Consider the following 20,972-nt stretch of genomic DNA (forward strand, 5'->3'; position numbering starts at 1 on the left):
ACAGGAATGATGCCCCCCTCCGTGGGAATCACAGAATCACTAGGTTAGAAAAGACCTCTTGGATCATCGAGTCCAACCATTCCTATCTGCCACCAAACCATGTCCCTGAGCACCTCGTCTACCCATCCTTTAAACCCCTCCAGGGATGGTGACTCGGGATTGGCCCCTCACCACAAGAAGGATGTTGAGGCTCTGGACCATGTTCAGAGAAGACCAACGAAGCTGGTGAAGGGGCTGGAGAACAGGCCTTATGAGAAGCGACTGAGAGAGGTGGGGTTGTTTTGCCTGGAGAAGAGGAGGCTGAGGGGAGACCTCATTGCTCTCTACAACTACCTGAAAGGAGGTTGTGGAGAGCAGGGAGCTGGGCTCTTCTCCAAGTGACAGGGGACAGGACAAGAGGGAATGGCCTCAAGCTCCTCCAGGAGAGGTTCAGGCTGGACATTAGGAAAAAATTTTTCACGGAAAGTGTCATTGGGCACTGGCAGAGGCTGCCCAGGGAGGTGGTTGAGTCACCTTCCCTGGAGGTGTTTAAGGCACGGGTGGATGAGGTGCTGAGGGTTATGGCTTAGTGTTTGATAGGAATGGTTGGACTTGACGATCCAGTGGGTCCTTTCCAACCTAGTGATTCTATGACTCTATGATGCTATGACGCTACCACCTCCCCGGGCAGCTGTTCCAGGGCCCGATGCCCCTTTCTGTGGTCGAGGCCAGGCTGGATGGGGCTTCGAGCAGCCCGTCTCGGCGGGAGGCGCTCACGGCAGCGGGGCTGACGCTGGGTGGCCTCGCCACCCCTTCCCAGCCGACCGGCCCCGCCGTCGGTTTTACCGCTTCTGACCCGCCCCCCGGTGCGGGATTCCCCCCCGCCACACCGGCGCGTCCCGCCCCCCGGGCCGCCTCCCCCCTCCCCGCCCGTCCCGCCGGGGGTTGGCGCCGCTCCCCCCTCCCTCCCCGTGGCGCGGGCGGCGCGCGAGCCGCGCTCCCCATGGCGGCGGCGCGGGGCGCGGGGCTGAGCGCGGCGGCGCTGCTGGCGCTGCTGGCGCTGCTGGCGCTGACGGGCGGGCGCGGCGGCGGGGAGGACGAGGACGAGGAGGAGGGGCGGCGGGGCTCGCCGCTGCCGCCGGGGTTGCGGGAGGAGCTGCGGCAGCGGCGGCGCGACCTGCGGCGCCTGGCGGGCGGCGGGGAGGAGGCGGCGGCGTCGGGCGGGCTGGGCTGCGGCGACCTGCGGCGGGCGGCGGGCGTCGCCGTGCTGGGCTGGGGCTTCACCAAGGTGGTGGCGCGGGCGGCGCTGGCGGACGGCGGCGCCGTCGCCCTCAAGTCGGTGCACGGGGCCGGGCGGGAGGTGCGGCGCTGCGAGCAGCGCTACGGGGAGCCCGCCGGCTGCCGCCGCCTCGCCGCGTACAAGCTGCTCAAGGAGGTGGCGCTGCTGCAGCGCCTGCGGCACCCCGGCATCGTCCAGGTACGGCGGGGCCACGGGGCTTCGGGACGGCGTGGGCTGCGGGGGGATCGCCCCTCGGGGCGGGAGGTTTTCTGGACGGGGCGGGGGGCTGGAGGATGCCCTTCCCTCGGTGCGGGAGGTTTGGGGCGCTGGAGGATGCTCTTCCCTCAGTGCGGGAGGTTTGGGGGCCTTGGGGCGCTGGAGGATGCTCTTCCCCCAGTGCGGGAGGTTTGGGGGGCTTGGGGCGCTGGAGGATGCTCTTCCCTCAGTGCGGGAGGTTTGGGGGGCTTGGGGCGCTGGAGGATGCTCTTCCCTCAGTGCGGGAGGTTTGGGGGGCTTGGGGCGCTGGAGGATGCTCTTCCCCCAGTGCGGGAGGTCTGGGGGGCTTGGGGCGCTGGAGGATGCTCTTCCCCCAGTGCGGGAGGTTTGGGGGGCTTGGGGCGCTGGAGGATGCTCTTCCCCCAGTGCGGGAGGTTTGGGGGGCTTGGGGCGCTGGAGGATGCTCTTCCCTCAGTGCGGGAGGTTTGGGGGGCTTGGGGCGCTGGAGGATGCTCTTCCCTCAGTGCGGGAGGTTTGGGGGGCTTGGGGCGCTGGAGGATGCTCTTCCCCCAGTGTGGGAGGTCTGGGGGGCTTGGGGCGCTGGAGGATGCTCTTCCCTCGATGCCGGAGGTTTCCTGGACGGTGGCGGGGTGCGCTCCCCTCGGTGCGGGAGGTTTGGGGAGCGGTGGGGGCTGGAGGATGCTCTTCCCTCGGTGCGGGAGGTTTCGTGGATGGGGTTCTGCGGGGTGATCTCTCCACTTGGTACGGGAGGTTTTGGAGGCTGGTGAGACTGCAGGGTGCTCTTTCCTCGGTGCAGGAGGTTTTCTGGACGGGAGAATAGGGGTCTGTGCGGTGCTTTCCCCTTGTTGCGAGAGGTTTTGGGGACGGGGATGGGCTGCAGGGTGCTCTTCCCTTAATGCGAGAGGTTTTTGGGGCTAGGGGGTGCTCCTCGCTGCCAGGGCTGAGTCGATCCACCTGTGTTGCCCACCCCTTGAGTCCCGGAGCCGCTGGCACCGACATTGGCCTCTCTGACAATCGCCTCTTCCCTCCCGGCAGCTGCACGGTCAATGCTATGATGATAGCGGAGATGCTGAAATACAGGTCACAGCTATATTGGAGCTGGGATCCCCCCTGGAGATGATTCAGCTTCTGCAGACTCCCTGGGAGGAGAGATTTAAAGTAAGAAAACAAAGCAAAGGGCGTTTTTATCATTTGCTTTGAGACCGCAAACTGGGTAAACAGGAAGAGCCCGGCGACTGCTGGAGCAAACGGGGTTGTCGTGCTTGACACTGTTTGCTCCTGCAAATTGTGCTTAAATAATTTTGCTTTCACTCCTTTTATATCACATTAAAATAGCCCTAGCCTGGTGTCTGGCGGTTATATCCTTTCTTTCTAAAGTGGTGTTAAAAGAGCTGCATCAGGAAGGAACTGGCCACGAAATCTTTCTCAGCTTGAGGTGGTGTTTAATACCCAATATTACACTGTATTGCTGGTTTTCCCTCTATATTATTCCACTCCACAGAAGGGCTTTTCATGGTGAGGCCACTTGGCAGGCTGAGTCTGACTTGGGAAAGCCGCCTCTCCTCGCTACAAGTCTTTTGTTTTCTGTGTGTTATCTGTTCTGGCAGCGAGCTGGGCACACTGTCTCTCACCGTGTATCTGTATGATGTTTCTGATCTTAGCCCTTTAGGTATTGCTGCACTACAAACACTACTAAATGGCTTTCCTCTTGCTCTAGGTGCTAGGTTTGCATCCCTGCTAGTGAGATCTGCCTTGTCTCTTAAGCATCCCGCACAGAGACTCTTTTTAAGTTCCTCGGGAACATAAATGACTTTTGACATGGCACTTATTTTGGCTATAGCTTGTATTACAAGTTTGCCTCTCAGCTGGGGGCTTCACTATTGCTTGTTTGGTTCCCAGGAGGAAAGGGAGGATCAAGTAGAAGCGTGGGTCAGTAAGAAATGCTTTGGGCAAAATTGAAACACAGGAAAAGTCCCAAAATAAAATCCCTGCCTGCCTGCGGTGTGCAGTGTTGAAAAGGAGTATTGCCATCCAAGCCATATGGATTGTGTGGCAACCAGGCTGCAGGATGTGAAGCTGGGACTCTTATGATTGCTTCGCTAATTGAGTTAGGATGGCGTCAGAGCTTCCAAGGTCATTTCTCTTAGCCTATGAAATTCCACTTTTGCTTACGAACTATTTCATACTGGGTTCTACATAGCTTTCTCAGCACCTCGTCTTCTTAAACGTGCCAAAGTCTCCATAGAGCTAGAAAGCCATGCTGCTGGATTAGCTGGTGGTGAAGTCTGGTTTGGTGGCATTAACATTTTCATAATCTTTTGACTGATGAAGATGCTAATTCAAAACTTATGCTGGCACTGTCTAGTCCTGTTTTCCTAATTAGGGCATCTAAATGGATGGGATTCCCCGTGGATGAGCCACATCAGATACCAGTGATTCTGTGAGCTGTTCCAAGTGAACAAACCCCCGTGCCTGCATGCATAGCTCAGATAGCTATCAGAGGTGGCGAGGGCTGGCGTGGGTCTGCCTGGCACACCTAGCTGGTAACACAGTTTGTCTGATGCCAAGGCTCCCGCTACTGAATGAAAACTGTTGCAAAAAGCAACTTGAACAAAGTGCTGGTGCAGTATAAGTGCACTCTTCTAGTTTTAGTTTGTTGAAAAATCATTTACCAAGCTTTCTGCTGGTTCAGGTGTTGTCTGACCTTTCCCTGCCACCAGGAAGTTGACGTAAAACCAAAAAGCTGTCAATTCATACTGCTGAGAGATACAGCAAGGCATGAATCTGGTGTTAATGACCATGGAGCCTCAGTCTGTATGGAGCAGCATGGGGGAAAGGAGCATATGAATTCTACACCAGAGTGGGAAAAAAAACCTTCTAATATCAGCAGTCAAATCAATATCACTCCTGAAACATGAAGACTGCTATTGTTTCCCTCATAACTTTCTCCTCTAGTTCCTTGTACTGCAAATGTCTCTTTTCATATAAGCAGATTTTTAAAAAATGTTGCTTTGCTGCTTACTAGTCAAATCCTGTGGCAATGTTGATAATAAATTTTGTTGCATACATATAATTACCCTTTTAAGTACTATATGCTGCTTTTTTTTTTTTTTTTGGTGTGTTTAATTTCATTGAATGCCCTCCCCTTTGTTCTACTTCCAATTTAATAGCTGTTTTTCATCTGGTTTTCCCATGCATATTCATCTTCTCTTTCTCAGATTTGCCTGAGTCTTGTGAAACTCCTGTTTTACTTGGCACATTCTCCCCTGGGTTCAGTAGTCCTCTTGGATTTCCAGCCGAGGCAGTTTGTTATGGTGGATGGAAACCTAAAAGTGACAGACATAGATGATGCTGGCACTGAGGAACTGTCATGCAAGGAAGATAAAGACTGCACACTTGACTTCCCTACCAAAAGCTTCCCTCTCAAATGCTCTGCAGTTGGGAAATGTGAAGGAATAAATGAAAAGAAGAATCTTTTCAATGCATATCGGTATGTCCAGCAAGAATGGGGGAAAATTTGGGGTGGTTGAGCTCATGCACTCCCATGGACCCTCTAGTGTCTTGTGTTTCTTGCATATAGTGATTCTCCCTCACCTCTGTCAAAGGATAGTTAAGGATCGCTTTGAAGCAAGTTTGTTTTCCTTACAAGGCAGGAAAATAATGCAGCTGTCTAGTGACAATGCAGGCATCTTTCTTCTGCTACTCCCTTTCCCCAGCACCCTCTAAAAACTTGCCCCAAAGTTTGCACCTGTGAATTGATTGTTTGCCAAACAAGCCCTGGCACTCGATATCCATGGGCTGTGTTTGTTGAAAACAGTGGCAGCATGAGCTGCCCGCCAAAGCCCACCAGCTTGGAGAGCCATTGTTGGGAACAGGCTGATAAACGCTCCCCTTCAACTCCTCAACTTCATGTAGGCCACCAGCTAAAAGTATGATGATCTCCACTCACCGTTGATGCTTGGAAGGGCAGGTACTGGTGGAATTCGTGGCAGCTGGAAATACACGCAGAAAAACTTCATAAGGGAGCCTGAATTTGGAGGACTCACTGTTAAAGGGCAAATCCCTACACAGATCATTGCAGTCTTGCAGTAACACACTTACCTCTTGTAGAACAGGGTTTTTCTAGAAGGTTCACGGAATGAGTAGTCCTGCCTTTCCAGGTGTAATAAGAGTGCTAAACCTTTTCAGGGCAAGGGGAAAGGTCTTGCATTAGTCTTCTTTTATATAGGTCTTTTTTCGATGGGAATTGCATTGCTTAGTGCACAAAAATGCCCCAGGGGATGAGGAAAAGCTCTGTTGCATAAGCCTCTGCAAGGTAGATTTCGTGCAGCACTTGGCTACGTGCTGCAAGCAGCAAGCTTTCAGCTCAACTCAAAGGAACCGTGTGAGATGCCAGTGAAGTGCTCAGTGCTTAATAACCAAAGCAGACTTACTACTTACATATGGATAATTGAGTCACAGGAAAATGAAGACAACTTAATCACTAGGGAAATTAAGAAACTGTATTCTAATTAATCTGTGGGATTTTTTGCAGGTACTTTTTCACCTATCTTTTACCACACTCTGCACCACTGGCTTTGCGACCCTTTTTGAATGATATCCTGAACGCAACAGGTACCAGCTAATATTCGCAAACTTCTTTATTAGAAGTCTCTAAATGGCATTTCATGGAATTATTCAATTTTGTCATCTTTTTCTTGAAATGTAGGTGATTTACGATATGGAATAAATGACACCCTGAAAGCTTTTGAAAAGGTTTTACATCTGTACAAGTCTGGGCTCTATCTGCCGAAAAGGCCTCTTCTTTTAAAAGGTACATGTTTTTTGAATGCTTTAAGGAACATAACTACTGAGAGAGCAAGGAACTTCATAACTGGTCAAATTCTTATCTCCCAACACATCCAGGCAGCGTATAGTCACTAGGGAAAGCACCAAAAGTATCTTTTTTGGGCAGCCTTTTGGGCTTTTTTCATGGGAGCTGTGCGTGATTGCGTTGTTTTGCAAAGTAAATGCAGTGCAGACAATATGGCCTACATATGGACATCTCTTTGCATTGCTTCTAAATACTCTTTTCATAATGTGCATCAGTGTTTCAAGCGAAAATATTTGGGATAGCTCAAGCAACTAGACCGGAGTAGCAAACTGCATGCTTCCTATCTCTCTTCAAGTTCATCTTAACCTGTGGACCAAGAGGTCAGTTTTCCAGGTTTATATTGAAACTTTGTGTTTCACTTGGTGGCTTCTGACTGCTGAGCACAGGTTGTTATGGGAATGTGGAGTGGGGAGGTGACAATACTGAGATGAAGAGTGGCAGAGTAGCTGGGGCCTTGGTGCCCTCTAAATGTCTTTGTTTTGGACCTGTAGATAGATGAATGAGCCTTTATGAGGTGCATTCCTCTGAATAGGACCCATTCAGTGGTAGGGATGAGGCTAATCAAAAGTCCAGTCGTTACTGAGTCTTACATTTTGCTGAGTGTCCACTTGAGATGGTGGGGTAATGATGGTGGCTTGTGGAAGGAAATCCTGTTACATGTGAAAGAGCTGGAATTTGTACCATTATGAAAAAAAGAGACCCTGTCATTTGCACTGAAAGACCAGCAGCCTTAATGGGAATTAATGGTATTTTCCAACATCTACCTGTTGGCTTCGCAACTGGCCCAATAGCAATGTGCCAAAATGATCACCATCCTAGAGGTGTGGGAAGGTGGGAAGAGACCCTTAGCAGTCGGTGAACTATTGCCTGAACATCACCTGCTCAGGCTTGTCAGGTCTTTTCTGTTCCACAGGAGCAGGATCTGACCTCCCTTTCCTAAATCTCCTGTACCTGTGGGTGGCATCACGATGGGTGAGTCAGCACATGCCCCACAGAGCTACGTGCTGGATCTGTGATGAGCTGTTTTCTGCTCTTGGGGCTGAGGTGTAGGAGAGACCATTGTGAGGCTGGCTTCTCCAGAGGAGAAGCAGAGCATCTCTGGGTCTGCATGGTCTACAGTCTACCCCTCTCGCCCACCCCTGTGGTAACTCCCCTCCCCTTCACCCTTGAGAGCTCTACCCCTTCTTTTATATCCTTGGGAGAATTTCTGTCCTATGCTCCATAGCAGAGCCAAAAGTCAGGATTTGGGTTTCTTTTAAGTTTTCAGCTCCACCCACTCCACCAAAGCTGGTAAGTTCATCCTATTGCCATCACGTTTCCTTTAAGAGTTTCACTGAAGTGCAGCATACTAAATTTATAGTGCAATTACTCTCTGAAAGCACACTTAAAGAGTCTCCCTAAATATGCTCTTTCTCTTCCCAGACTACTTCTCCCTAAAGGGCTTCCGAATGGCGGAACGAGAGGATTACAAGTGCTGGCCCTCCTACAGCCACCTGGGATGCCTGCTCTCTGTTCACGGTGCCGAGGAAGCCGCTGCTATTTGTAACTCCCAATCTCAGTGTCAAAGTTTTATCATCACCCAGCAGAGGACGTGGACAGGTGAGCTTGAACAGATGTGACAAGATACTGCCATGTGGTGCCTCTGCTTCCTCAGGCGTGAGTGGGGACGATGCTGCTGCCCTCCTCTGCAGTGCCATGAGCCTACAGGGGCATATAAAAGCTGCCTTCCCTGTTCTCCAGATCAGATGGCTGCCGCAGTGGGTATCCAGTGTTTCCCTGAGTATTTGTAAGGAGCACAGGAGAAATAATATTCTCCTTCTTCTGCCTTCTTTCCTCTACAAATTTCGCACAGGACTGCTAGGTGTTGTTAAACAGTTACTTATCTCATGCAGAGGTGGCTTCCCTTTGGTGTTTGGCTGAACAAATCCTGTGGTATGTGTAGTTTGCAAAAAGCTGTGCAGCTTTTAGAGATGAGCGTAGCTGCGTAGAAGGCGGTTAGTATTGTTATAATTAGAAGAATCGTGGCTTACAAAAGCTTTATCAAAACTAAGGCCTCAAACCAATGGATTTCCAAAATGGCCCTGTAATTAGCTCTGATTACAGCCTCTTACAGTTAGCATGTTTTCAGAATTATAAATTACCTCATTTAGCTGACACCTCAGTCGTGGGCTAAATTGTTACTTATGAAGTGAAACACTAATGCGGTAGATGAGTGCTTTCAGCGGTGGTGCTGAAGAATCATGTCTTGTTGGCTCACATAACATTTAAAAAAAGCCCCAGAACTACCAAAACCGCAGCTCTTCTGTGGGCTTGAGTGCAACTGGCATGTGGCAAGCTAGTGACATAAGAGCGCTTACACTGATGCAAAATAAATCTCTTAGAGCTGGTTTCACAGCAGCAATGGATTGTGTGAGCTGTACTTAACACATCACATCTGGCTTCCTCACGGGGCAGTTGTTAGTTGCTGTGTTCAGTGCCTGACTGGAAAGAACCCTGCTTAAAACAGCCATGGGAATGTAAAGAAAAAAACACACAGGACAGAAGACCCTTTCTGCAGTGCCTGGCTTGGATGCTCCTCCCTGCTATCCCACACTGTGCCTGTGGTCTGTTAACATTTCCCTTCCTGACGTTTTGCCAGTGGATTAATAAGAACTGTGGGACCATGCTAGTCCTTCTTAGAGCAACGTGGTAAAGCAAAGCAAGATGTAAAAGCCTCTATGGCCTGATTGTGCATTCCTTCTGCACACTCGGTGAGCATCTGGAGTTTACTGGGAATGTAGAAGACATCTGTGGCAAGATAGAGTGACCCACTGCTGAGCAAGCAATGTGTTCCTGTGTCTTTGCAATAAATAGCATGGGTCAAGGTGAACCTGTCATCTCCTGTATTAAACTTGCATTTTTATTTCCTTTCCAGGACGCCCACTTGCCTCGTTTCAGAGTAGCCTGACTGATTTAGTACCGGATGCTAATGCTGTAGTCTATATTAAACAATCAGCTTCCTCAGAGGAAAGACTTTAAAGACAATGAGATCACGTAATAATGATCCTGGAACGGACAGACTACTGGGGAGAATTTCATATGCTGAGAAGAATGATGTATTTTATTTTGCTTTGGGATGGGATCTTCTTGCCAGCTCGGATAGAGTCAAATGCTGCTGTCTCCTTAATCAAAGCTCAGGTTTCTCATTGCAGCCCCACTAGCTTTTTTATTTGTTCCCACACTACTGTTCCACATAAATGCTCCCGTTTTTAGTCAAATGTCACTAGACTGCATTACCTAGTCTTGCTGCTTTTGCAACCAGCTTTTCAGCCAAGAAATAGAAATAGCTGCAAGGCATCTGGCTTGGGTAGGATTAGTTGGTTCAGACGCCTCCAAAAACCTACGAATAATGCACCTTGGAGAACACAACGGCTCCTTCCACAGCTGCCAACCACGATTTCATACCACTGCAAATATAAAGGAGTGGATTTCAGCCATGGGGCCAAGGTTGCAGGGTTGGGAATCCATAACCAGAGGTTGATGATGGGGATGGTCTTCCAATGAGGGTCTTGATTCAGTTCCTTACAGGGCAGGGGAGGGAGGCAGTGTATAGAATGACTCTGGAACCAAATATCTGGATGTTTTGGGTTTGACCCTATGTGATGTGTAATGCCAACTCCTCATGTATCAACCTTGAAGGTTTTTCTCTGTTACTTTCCGTGAAAGAGTGAGACATTCAAATTATTTATGTATAAGGCGTTACTCTGTATAATAAAGAATGACTGCTTATTCTAAGCATGCTCTGAGAAGTTTTTCTCTTTAATTGTCTAAGTCTTTGCTGCAATTAAATGAACAAATGTAAGGATTCCTCACCTTCAGCTCACCTAGCATCATCACCCACACCTGAGGACAACCTATGAGTGGTCTCAGCAGTGTATGAATGCACCTGAGTCTCTTGAGCACTTACATCTTGGAGGATGCTCTGTGGTTACATTTGCAGGGTCACAGGTGTAGAAGAGACAGCCTGATCTCAAGTGTCTCTTGTATCTGCTCTTCACTAAAAAATGTGGCCTCTGAAAAATAGATGGGAGTTACTATAATTTCAGGCTGTAAGAGATGGCAATGTAATATGCCACTCCTGGCAGTGCCTGGAAGCAGTGACCATATGGTACCTCTTGTTGTAACACACTTGGGGAAAGCCCAAATCACTACTGACCTCACCCCCTGAAAGGAAAGGTTCCTAGCTATGCAGGAGGATAAAGCTGCAGGTGCTGCACAATGCCACATTGAGTTTTCTTCTTAGCCCATGCTGCTGGGTGGAGGTGATGGCTCTTAGGACATTGCCACTGACTTCCTTGTAGCCCACCATGGTGTGGCTATTTCCATGTGGGTCTCCTAGCAGCCAGGGTACCTCTTCCCTGGGATTGTGCTGTTTTTCATTATCTGGTCCTGTTTCCTCATGCAGGTGCTCACCTTTCAGCTCGTTAGTGCTCTATTAACCCAGAGCAGAGCCATTGTATGGGAGCTTTCTCATGCGCTGTAACCCCTGCTGCTCCCTGAGGCTCAGGGACTCTGATAGTGATATCGGTTAATGAGAATTCCTAGTTAGCACAACAGGAAGGATCTTAGTAAAGGCCACGTTGCTGCAGGCATTGTGAAAGCAAGGCTTTTTAAATGGACAGCCACAGAGCTCTCTCCATTACAGTGGCTCCTGTGGAAGTTGAAGGAAGAGTCCTGCCAGGGGTCCGCTATTGTTTTACACTGACCTCACTGAGCAGGACTTCAGACGAGATAATGGGAATATATTTCATATCTCTCAGCCTCCTGAGATACCAATCCTAAGTATGTTCCCCAAAGCAAGGGCAAGGGCTACCCAGAGTCATTTCAGAAAGGCAGAAACAGACAATGGGAAAGTTGAAGTGATTCCAGTCTGTATTAGAAATATCTTCCCATTTTTAAAAATCTCTTCTGGTAAAAAAATAGTGTGGATTTTAGTCATGTGATGCTCCTTTTATGTCACAGATTTTTCGATCAAGTTTTCATTCTTTGGTTGCCTGCCAGGCATTCAGATCCAGACCCTCAGCAGACAGTGAAGTGTATGGCAGTGTCATTTGCATAAATGTAGGTTCCAGCATCAAATCTGCAGTTAGAGCCTGGGAGCAGAGACAGTGTCATCCTGCCTTGAAACTTTTGAGCACACAGTGCTAAACAAATAACAATAAAACAAATAAATAAAAAGGAAAGCCAAGCTTCAGAGAATCCTAATGCTTGATCTGTGACAAGTGGCTTTTGTAGGATGTTTGAGACTTTAGTTCACCACCTGCAGATGAGTAGGTGCATTCATAGAGCCTGGACCTTGTAAGCACTTTCATCACACTAGCATAGACAACTGCTAGGGCAGAGGCATACATTCAGATCCAATTCTGTTAACGCGCTAGAGACTTAGAAGGTGCAGCAAATACGCTGGTAAAAGTGTGTGCACAGATTCTGTTCGTACCTCTGTGCAGATCCCCACAGCACTAACACCTGGTGGACATTCCAGCTTCAGTCTGATTTGTGGCAGCATCCCACTGCAGCCCAATGGTGCCCAGTGAATGCTGGGTGAGGGAAAATGTTTCATCGCCCTGCTGCATCTAGAGCTATAATTTAACATGTGTTTGAGGAAACACAGTCACTGGAAAAAGGAGTTCCCACCCTAATTTTTCCCAGTTTCTTGCTGTTATCATTGGTTAAGAAGCTTTTTCCAATGGCCATGTCAGAATGGCACGTAGAATTAATTCTCTGCCAGCCTGCAGTGATGCCTAAGTTGCAGGCAGCTTGTGAGTGGCACAAGCACAGCTTCTGTGCCAGGTCTGCAGGGAGCACCCAGACGGCTCACAGTCAGGCTATGGGAGCAAGCATCAGCTCTGCACTTTTGGCCCCATGTTGACTGTCTCGTTGTGTGTGATCTCACCTGATCAGTCTTTATTCGATCTATCCTTTTATTAATTTACAACCCCCTCAAGCAACTTTAGACTTTCAATGCCAGTAAAAATTACAATGGACACCTAAAAACTACGATATATACAAAAGTCAGATAAAAACAGTTGTTGCCCTTAAAATTCCCAGTTGCTGGAGTCAATTTTTTCTGCTGTCACTGATCAGTATATATAAGAGGAAAGTGCTTGAAAAGGAACCAGCAGAGGACTGATTGTGATGGAAACCATGTGTGCTGGAGGAATAATATTTACCCAAATGTGTCTATCATATCTTCCCAAAGGATGCTGCCATTTCAAGAGAATGGATATGAAAATGTTGACTTCATAGATAAAAGTAAGGAATATAATTATTTAAACACAAACTTTAATATTCTTCATTACTTCCATATTGTAATAACAGAGATAAAGCCACATCCATGAAGGATAATACCATGTACTCCACAGATATAAACCACAGTGTAATAAATATCAACAGATGCTGCATGACTCATGTTCATTATGTTTGCACAGGCATTTACATGGACAATGACTTCCTGACAGATTGAGGAACAGAGCAAAGGGGACAGAGCCCAGCAAAGAAAAAGCAGCTCCTGGTGCATCAGGCAGGGTTCAAATAACAATTAAAGTCATACTTGTATTTATAGAATCATAGAATAGTAGAATGATAGAATACTTCGGGTTGGAAGGGACCTTTAAAGGTCATCTAGTCCAGTGTCCCTGAAATAAGTAGAGACATCTTCAACTAGATCAAGTTGCTCAGAGCCTCATCCAATCTGACCAACATTCAAGGAAATGTTTCCAGGGATAGGATGTCTACCACTTCTCTGGGCAACATGTTCCACTGTTTCACAACTCTCATCATAACAAATTCTTATGTGACATATTTTACAAACTTTGGTGATGCTCTAAGCAGCATTACAATAGATGAACTTTCAAGCTGATTTAAAGCATTTGGTAAGAATAGGAATTTACCACAGGCAGCTGTAGGCTCAGCTTGCATAACTGGATTAACATTAATTTCTGTAAGGTCTCCTATAAATTCATGTACCAAGCACTGATCTTTGTGGCTAGAAATTAGAGAGCACTTTGGTACACTGGGACAATGGAACCAAGAGGAAGATTGCTGTAAGTGCTGTAGTTAGAGGGGGAAGATTCACTCTGAAGTCATAGAATCATAGAACAGTTTGGGTTGGAAGGGACCTTAAAGATCATCTAGTTCCAACCCCCCTGCCATGGGCAGGGATATCCCACTAGATCAAGTTAACCAAGGCCCCATCCAACCTGACCTTGAACACCTCCAGGAATGGGGCAGCCACAGCTTTCCTTGGCAACCTGTTCCAGTGTGTCAACACTCTCATGGTAAAGAAATTCTTCCTTATGTCTAGTCTAAATCTGCCCCTCTCCAGTTTATACCCGTTCTCCCTCATCCTATCACCACAAGCCTTTATGAATAGTCCCTTCCCAGCTTTCTTGTAGGCTCCTTTCAGATACTGGAGGGTCGCTGTAAGATCTCCTCAGAGCCTTCTCTTCTCCAGGCTGAACAAGCCCAACTCTCTCAGCCTGTGCTCATAGGGAAGGTGCTCCAGCCATCTGATCATCTTGGCAGCCCTCCTCTGGTCCCACTCCAACAGTTCCATATCCTTCTTATGTTGAGAATTCCAGAGCTGGACACAGTACTCCAGATGAGGTCTCAAGTCATACCAAGCCATCATGATAGGCTGCTCCGGAATGTGGAGTTGCACTTTACCAATTCTTCAAACTAGAACGCACACCAAGTTCTTCATTCCAGTAGGACCAAAGTGCCACTGACAACAGCATGGAGATGGTGGTGGTGACGGGAAGAAAAGAATTTTAATGTGGGACACAACCCTGAACTCTTCTGCCTCCCCTATAGCATGTGCTTAGTCCAGGATGGTGGATTTGTCCTGAATTACAGTTTGAGGAGACTTTTCTACATAGCTTTGGAGGAGATGGAGCTGCTGATGACTTTTTAAGATAGATGTGCTTGGCCTTTCTGGGCACCAAGTTACACGCCTGCACCGCACCCACTCCCACAACTGCCCTATCCTCACCCACTCCCAACTACCATAACAACTATGCCCTCCAACTCCAAATCTACACCTGACCCCCCATTCCCCACGTGTCATCTCAACCCACCAACTCATTAAGCCCTTGTAGACCTACCCCCTCAAATTCGTACACTGCCTGTGACCCTCACAGCCAACACAGAGGTGGTGGCACGGCTGAGGAGGGCTGATTTCTGTACTGTCGAAGGCAAAATAGTCTTGAGCGTGGCAGGAAGCCACATCTGAAATATGTAACCTCAAGATCAGCCTGTCTTTGATTTGTAACCTCTCTTTTAATTTTCCATCAATGATTTCTAGATTAGTAAGTGCTGAATACAATGCAGTAATAACTGCCTGCAAACAACCAGGTTTAAAGCTGTGCATTAAAAGCACAGTGCCTTAACTATACTGTATCATTCACATGGTGCATTACACCTTCCAAATCCAAGTCTAGACAAGGCTTAAGAAAAGGCATAACCTGCATTATATTACTTTTATCAGTGTTTATCTTCAAACCTTATCAAAATCAATGGAAGTTTCTCGTGGACTTTTTGGCTGAAATCTGTTGCCCTACTTACAGTACTGAAAATGTAAGATCCAGCTTGAAAACAAAGTAAAAGCATCACCCCCCAAAGCTACAAAATAATCACCGGAATTTCCAAATTCTTGTGTCTGTAAGCTATACCTCCCACACAATGTCTTCAGCAAGTGAATGTTTTTCTCTGCTGTGAAAAACTGTGCTGCAGATTCCTTCACTGCTTCAGATGACAGATCAGAGAGTTCAGGCTTAGATTAAAAGCTTGATAATGGAACCTGGGAACACAAGTTAATCATCAAATTGGGTAGCCAGAGAGGTGTTTTATGAATGTCTTCGGGACACTGGAGTGCAAAGGAAGATTTCCTGGACCTCAAAGGGAAAATGATGAGAAACATTTCAGCATTGCTGCTGTGTATAGTCCAGTGCTGTTCCTCATTCTTTTGGCGAGGGAGTCCCACTTCCAATTAATTTCACCCTTGTTTGTTTCTTCTGAATCTTTAAACACACAAGAAACAATTAACAGTCCCTCCCAGTGAAATTAATGCCATGGTTTGCATTATTCAGGGCGTGACTATTGCACTTTGTCTAGCAAAACTGTTGTTACATGATGATGACTATTAACATTACCTCTGAAACAAAGCACCTGCATCAGCCTAAATTCACTTGTCCTCTGAAGCAGCTTCAAACTCAAGGTTTTACCAAGCACAGCTAAGGGCCAGTTCAAGAGGTACTCTGGAAATTGCCTAATCATTGCAATTGTCATATTTGTTCACCTGCTATATGGAAACAAAATTTCAAGATTCTACGGAGACCCTTATAAATCAGCAAAATATTCTCTGCTTCACTGGGGGAATCTTAGGTAGAAGCTGCTTCCAGGACAAAAAATCTGATTTTCTTTTAAGAAAAGTAAGTAATGATGTTTAAGAACTGCATCTAATTAAATAGTTTTTATTTTATTTCAACTGAGTGCTTCATCTTTGCAAGAAATTGGTGATGTTATTTTAACAGTTCTTCCTCCATCTGACTGAGATAACATGAGAGCACAAGGATTCTCACCTTCACCTTCTCTGTTTCTCTACTGATAGTGGCTGTCACTCAGCACTGATGGAAAAGCCAAAGTGCACGTCCTGGGCAATGCTGCCAGCAAGAAGGAGGGTGGTCTGCAAAGCTTCACTGCGAAGGACCATGCAGATTGTCACCAAAGCTGTCAGGGGAGCTGCCACCCATACACAGGGGAGTTGGAGACAACATCCCCCTTGTCACAGATCCTTGCAGCATCACCCTGCCACTGCCCCACCAGGAGATAAGGCCGTGGCTGGGGCAGTGGCTAGTGGCTGGTGGTCAGTAGCCAGTACAGAGCTATGCAGCAGGCTGGGAGGAGGTTAGAGGCACTGGATGGAAGGAGTCTTCCCACCCATCACTGTTTCTGGCAGTGTGCATGGAGGCAGAGGTCTAGCACCCACAGACCTAGGCTGGGGACAGCTCCCCACAGTTTGACACCTTTCAGTCTGAAGCATCACTGTCCTAGGGCTGGATCTGATGGTGATTTTGCTAAGAAGTGCGATGGCCAATGTGCACTGTAGCTTCTGTTTTAAATACAAATATCACAGATTCTTTGTTTAGAGACACTGTTTAGCAAAGGAGCTTTAGTCCTGCCAGCGTGTAGATGAGCTATCTTGGGAACGGGGAATTGTTCCCATGCCAGCAACCAAATCAAAGTTGTATTCTCATCCTTAGAAGTGCAGTTTTACCTTGTCTGACCCTCCCATACTCCAGAGGACCCTGAACTTGAGAGGATGGGTTTTGCACGTTCATGCACAGGAAAAGAATGGGGAGAACAAATGAAACACTCCACCCTCTTCCACTTATGTAAGATCAGAAAGAGAGTGTAGGCTAAGCCCGGAGGACTAGATTTATGTATTCAGAAGGACTTGGTTATTAAAATGTTATGAAAGTTTCCTCTCCTTTAAATGCATAAATATGCAGATGAAAGGAACCATGTGATCTGGCTAATGGCCATGCTGCTGCAGGCTCAGCCTAATTATCAGCTGCCAGCTCTGCTGCTTTTTAAGTGGTGAACATGATTAAAGATGCACAGACAATTGAAGAAAGTTAGATCGGTTCTTACAAGGCCTGCTTCTATTTTATAACCACACGGCAGCTGAGCCTTGAGACTGAATCTGCCCTTACAAGCTGAGGGAGAAGAGTTCTGCTGATCAGACGGTTTCTTTTGGACCACAAGCTCCACGTGCTCTTGAATGCATCATTTTCATAGTAAGCTATTTGCCAAGGCAAACTGCTTTTCTTCACCCCTCTGAGAAAAAGAGCTCTCTGAAGGGTGGAAGGAGGCAGGCAGGACCAGGTGAGAGGGAGAGTCAAACACTTTAGAAGCATGGCCTGAATATTCTGACTCTCCTGACCAGAGAGGTGCTAACTTGTTTAAAAATGTGTTGTGAAAACAGGATCTCTAGGGCTTGTCTTTTCCCTTGGGCCAGGAAATGTCATTGAGAAGCCTAGATGGTCTCATGCATTTGGGGGAGAGCCACAGCCCTGCGGGCAGGGCAAAGAACTGGGACACCTATTCCAGAGCTGCTGGGTTTCAAGCTGAGTGTCATTGCTGTTACAGTAACATCAAGACCACATAGTCTGGCAGTACCCATCCTTTTGCCATCTGCATTTGCCAGGGGACGGAGCCTGGCTCTGCAAACTGACAGACCTCTCAGGTCTCACATGCTGAGTGTAAATCTCACACCACGAGTTTTTGCCTCAACGCTTTCTGCAGCCATGGCGGGGTCGTGTGCCTTCTCCTCCATTCCTGGGCTCAGTGAGGTGGATGTGATTGCTTGACTCTGCCTAGAAGCCACTGCCAAGCTACACCATGCCCGAGGACTTGAAAAGTGGCACACTTCCAAGTATCTTCTTTCATGGCTTTCCAGAAAGGCACGGCTTTCCAAAAGACAAAGATTTGGCCAGTTTTTATTTCCACAATGAAGATTGCTCCTCCCTTGGATGAGCACAGCCGTTCTGTGCCTCAGTGCTGTGCATGGCAGATCCATGCCTGTGCATCCGTCACCTCCAGAGCTGCCTGTTTCTTAAGCTGGCCATGTAATAATTTGTGCTGGAAGGGTGTGTCTTGCTTGCAAACTAGTCAAGAAATTCTCTTCCATGCATGTTCTCCTATCGCTTCAGCAGAGCCCCAGTATCAGCTATGATTTCAAGAGGACTCAGATATGTGTTGGCTACCTGTGCCACCCAGACAGCAGGTTACCTGAAGAAACACCATGTCCCAAGGCTCCACATGTACCCTGGCTCCTGAGCAGCCCCCCATGGGACTCCCACAAGCCTGCTTGGTGAGGAGCAATGGCAGGGATCCCTGGCATGCTGCCTCCTCTGCTATGGAGCTGTGGTTCTCCACAGTCCTGTGGCCCTGGCCCTGTGTGGGTGATGCTATGCGCAGCCACCTTTGCCATAGGCGCGAGGTCTTGCCCGGCATTTTTATGGGCATCTCCAGCAGAAGCAGCAGCCTCAGCTCTCTTTGTAAGCAACAGAGAGAAACAGGCCCTTTCTGGGGCAATGCTTTTGACCTCCGTTAGATACCTACTCCTGCATGGGATGAATTACATCCTCAGAGCATCTGTTGATTATAGAAGTAGCCCAGGGTGACCAGTTCAGGCACAGACATGTGAAATGAATCCTGCTAAAGGAGCCTGGTGTCAATACTCATCTGTGTAAGCTCAGAGATACGGCTGATGCGATGCACTCTGTGCTGCTGGAAATGTGACTCTCTCCTGCTGAGTCAAGGCCTTCATGCCAGAGACTAAAGAGAGTGGAGCCAGGCTGTCTCCTCGCCCCTCTGATTTACAAGCTAGATTTTCACAGAGTCACTTCATCCTCTGAAAAGGAGCAGTGCACGAATGAATGTAGCTCTGTCTTCCCAAGATTAGGCCCGCCTCCAGGTTCATGTTGATTTAACCATCTTCCAATGGATAAATCAATTGATCGGGAAGATAAACCTGATTATTATGTCTCATACCTAGGCAGCCCCCATGGCCCCCTGCTCTACCACACTGGCTTTTGAGTTTTTAGCCTTCTGATATTATACTGTATTCGTCAAGACACAGACCAGTTAGAGAAATGCAGCTCATCTGTGCCAAAGTTATGGCTTAGGAAGCCCCACTATAATTTTGTGTTCTCCTCACATGTTTCCTTTTTCAGTGGCAAGACTGCAGCATTGCTGCTGCTCCAGGATAACCAGGGGTCCCTAAAGACCCAGTTTATGATTACAGATTTGCGAAGGTGGAGATTTGCATTTTCCCTGTTATGCTCCTCCTGCCTTCCCAAATCACATTCTCCCTTTTAAGAACAAAGTAGCATTGGGTGCTAACTGCTCATTAGAAGCTCTTTAATCTCTTTCACTGTTTTACAAAATAAACATGCCTCATCCTGAAGATTGTTCTATTGCAAAAGATAAGCAAAATGAGGCAGTTATCAGTGCTAATTATCCAATAAAGGCCATTCCATACTAATCCAATATATATGGTCAAGCCTCAGAATTCTTTTTTCTAAAGTATTAATAATGCATAAGCATAGTGCTCTTTCTAGTCTCAGCCAGATGCCTCTGTATTGTAAGTCCACTTTCACTAATGTATTCTGTGGTAGAGGAAAAGATTATTCACATGCAGAGAATGGCAGGAATATATATAGTTTAATAATGCTCTGTTTTCTGTTCTCAGCATTTGTTTGCATTTAAACATGAAGACAGGAATGGGAAGGGGCTGCCTGTCAGCTTGCTGGCTCTTCTCTCTGCTCCTTCAGGGTTGTTCCTCAGGCACCATGCAGCAGGGTGTTAGGACTTCTGAGAGCCACAACAAGCTCCCCTGAAGTCAAATGCTATCCGCGGATTTGCATCTCAACCCCACTATCAACTCACTATTTAACCACACTCCAGCCGCATAATGGCTTTCCTTTGGGGCTAGTGAGCTGTTAAATGGATTGTTCAGTGGCTAGGGAAAAAAAACATGTATGTGATTACATTTACAAGTGCAGTTCACATACCTTTTTAAAAAACTCCTTATCAGTAAATTGCAGGAAAGAACACAAATTATTACATCAGAAAGTGAGAGCAAACAGGAGTGTCTGAGTCTGGCTCTGCCAAGCCAAAGCAGCATCTCACCACTGCCAAAGGGTCTTGTGATCTCCTTCCCTGCCCTTGGCTCCGTGCTCCCGCTACCTGGAAATCTGATTTCACCCACTAAAATGGCAGAAAACTTTCCAAGCAAAGAAATAAAAATAATCATGCAAGATTAGCGGCAAAAAGCTGTCCGGATAAGTGCCAGAGGATGGCAGTGGTTGCTGAGGAGTTACCATGTATTAGCAAAGAAAGGCTGGAGAAGGGGTAGGAGAACATGGACAGGAGGAAGGGCAGAGCTGCAGCAGGGGTGGCTTAGGTCACCGTGGTACATAACCATTGTCTGTGTAGCTTCATGCTCTACTAAGGCAAATGCCAATCTGTGTTTCTGGAAAAGCTTTCCCACCACTTTCTTTGCACTATCCCCTACAGCAGGGCTGCTTCACAGCCAGCCAGATCAACAGGCATTAGAACTTCAGAAACTAACTTTAAAAATATATTATTGTTAAGTCAGGGGAGCTCTTGATGTGGAGCATATGGTTGCATGAGTGTGGTCAGGAGGCCAGAGAGGCAGTGTGAACATCACTGAGAAGGAGGGAGATCCACAAAACCCTCTTTTCCAGCCATTACCAGTGCAGACTGAGGCTGACTCACGTTAATTAAGAAATTGCACTCTGGCTCTCCACCCTGATGGCTGGGGCCTTCCACCCTGAGGCTCCTGTGCTTACAGCTGCTTCTGAACTATATTTAATGCAACTTTGAAACAGAACCACAGAATGGCCGAGGTTGGAAGCGAGCTCTGGAGCTAATCTTGTCCAGCCTCTTTGCTCAAGCACGGCTACCTACATGACTGTATCTATAAGTTTTTTAATATCTTCAAGCAGAGAGACTCCACAACTTCCCCCGACAACCTAT

The 20,972-nt window shown here is 47.5% G+C and overlaps 1 protein-coding gene across 1 annotated transcript; it reads left to right on the forward strand.

The window, feature by feature from the left end:
* The first annotated feature begins 685 nt into the window (after positions 1-685).
* LOC138721370 (extracellular tyrosine-protein kinase PKDCC-like) lies at positions 686-10,513 on the forward strand. Its single transcript, XM_069858404.1, has 7 exons — positions 686-1,456; positions 2,531-2,653; positions 4,714-4,985; positions 6,030-6,109; positions 6,204-6,308; positions 7,791-7,967; positions 9,283-10,513. The coding sequence occupies exons 1-7, from the start codon at positions 686-688 to the stop codon at positions 9,384-9,386; spliced, it is 1,632 nt and encodes a 543-aa protein (XP_069714505.1). The 3' UTR covers positions 9,387-10,513.
* Positions 10,514-20,972: the final 10,459 nt, after the last annotated feature.

Source organism: Phaenicophaeus curvirostris, chromosome 5, assembly GCF_032191515.1.
Source record: "Phaenicophaeus curvirostris isolate KB17595 chromosome 5, BPBGC_Pcur_1.0, whole genome shotgun sequence".
NCBI lineage: Eukaryota > Metazoa > Chordata > Aves > Cuculiformes > Cuculidae > Phaenicophaeus > Phaenicophaeus curvirostris.

Bases quoted from the DNA above. Each gene is read 5' to 3' on its own strand.
- LOC138721370 (XM_069858404.1), top strand. From the start codon at position 686: ATGCCCCTTTCTGTGGTCGAGGCCAGGCTGGATGGGGCTTCGAGCAGC. The intron at 6,110-6,203 runs GTACCAGCTAAT...CTTGAAATGTAG, and splicing joins TGATATCCTGAACGCAACAG to GTGATTTACGATATGGAATA. The intron at 7,968-9,282 runs GTGAGCTTGAAC...TTTCCTTTCCAG, and splicing joins CCAGCAGAGGACGTGGACAG to GACGCCCACTTGCCTCGTTT.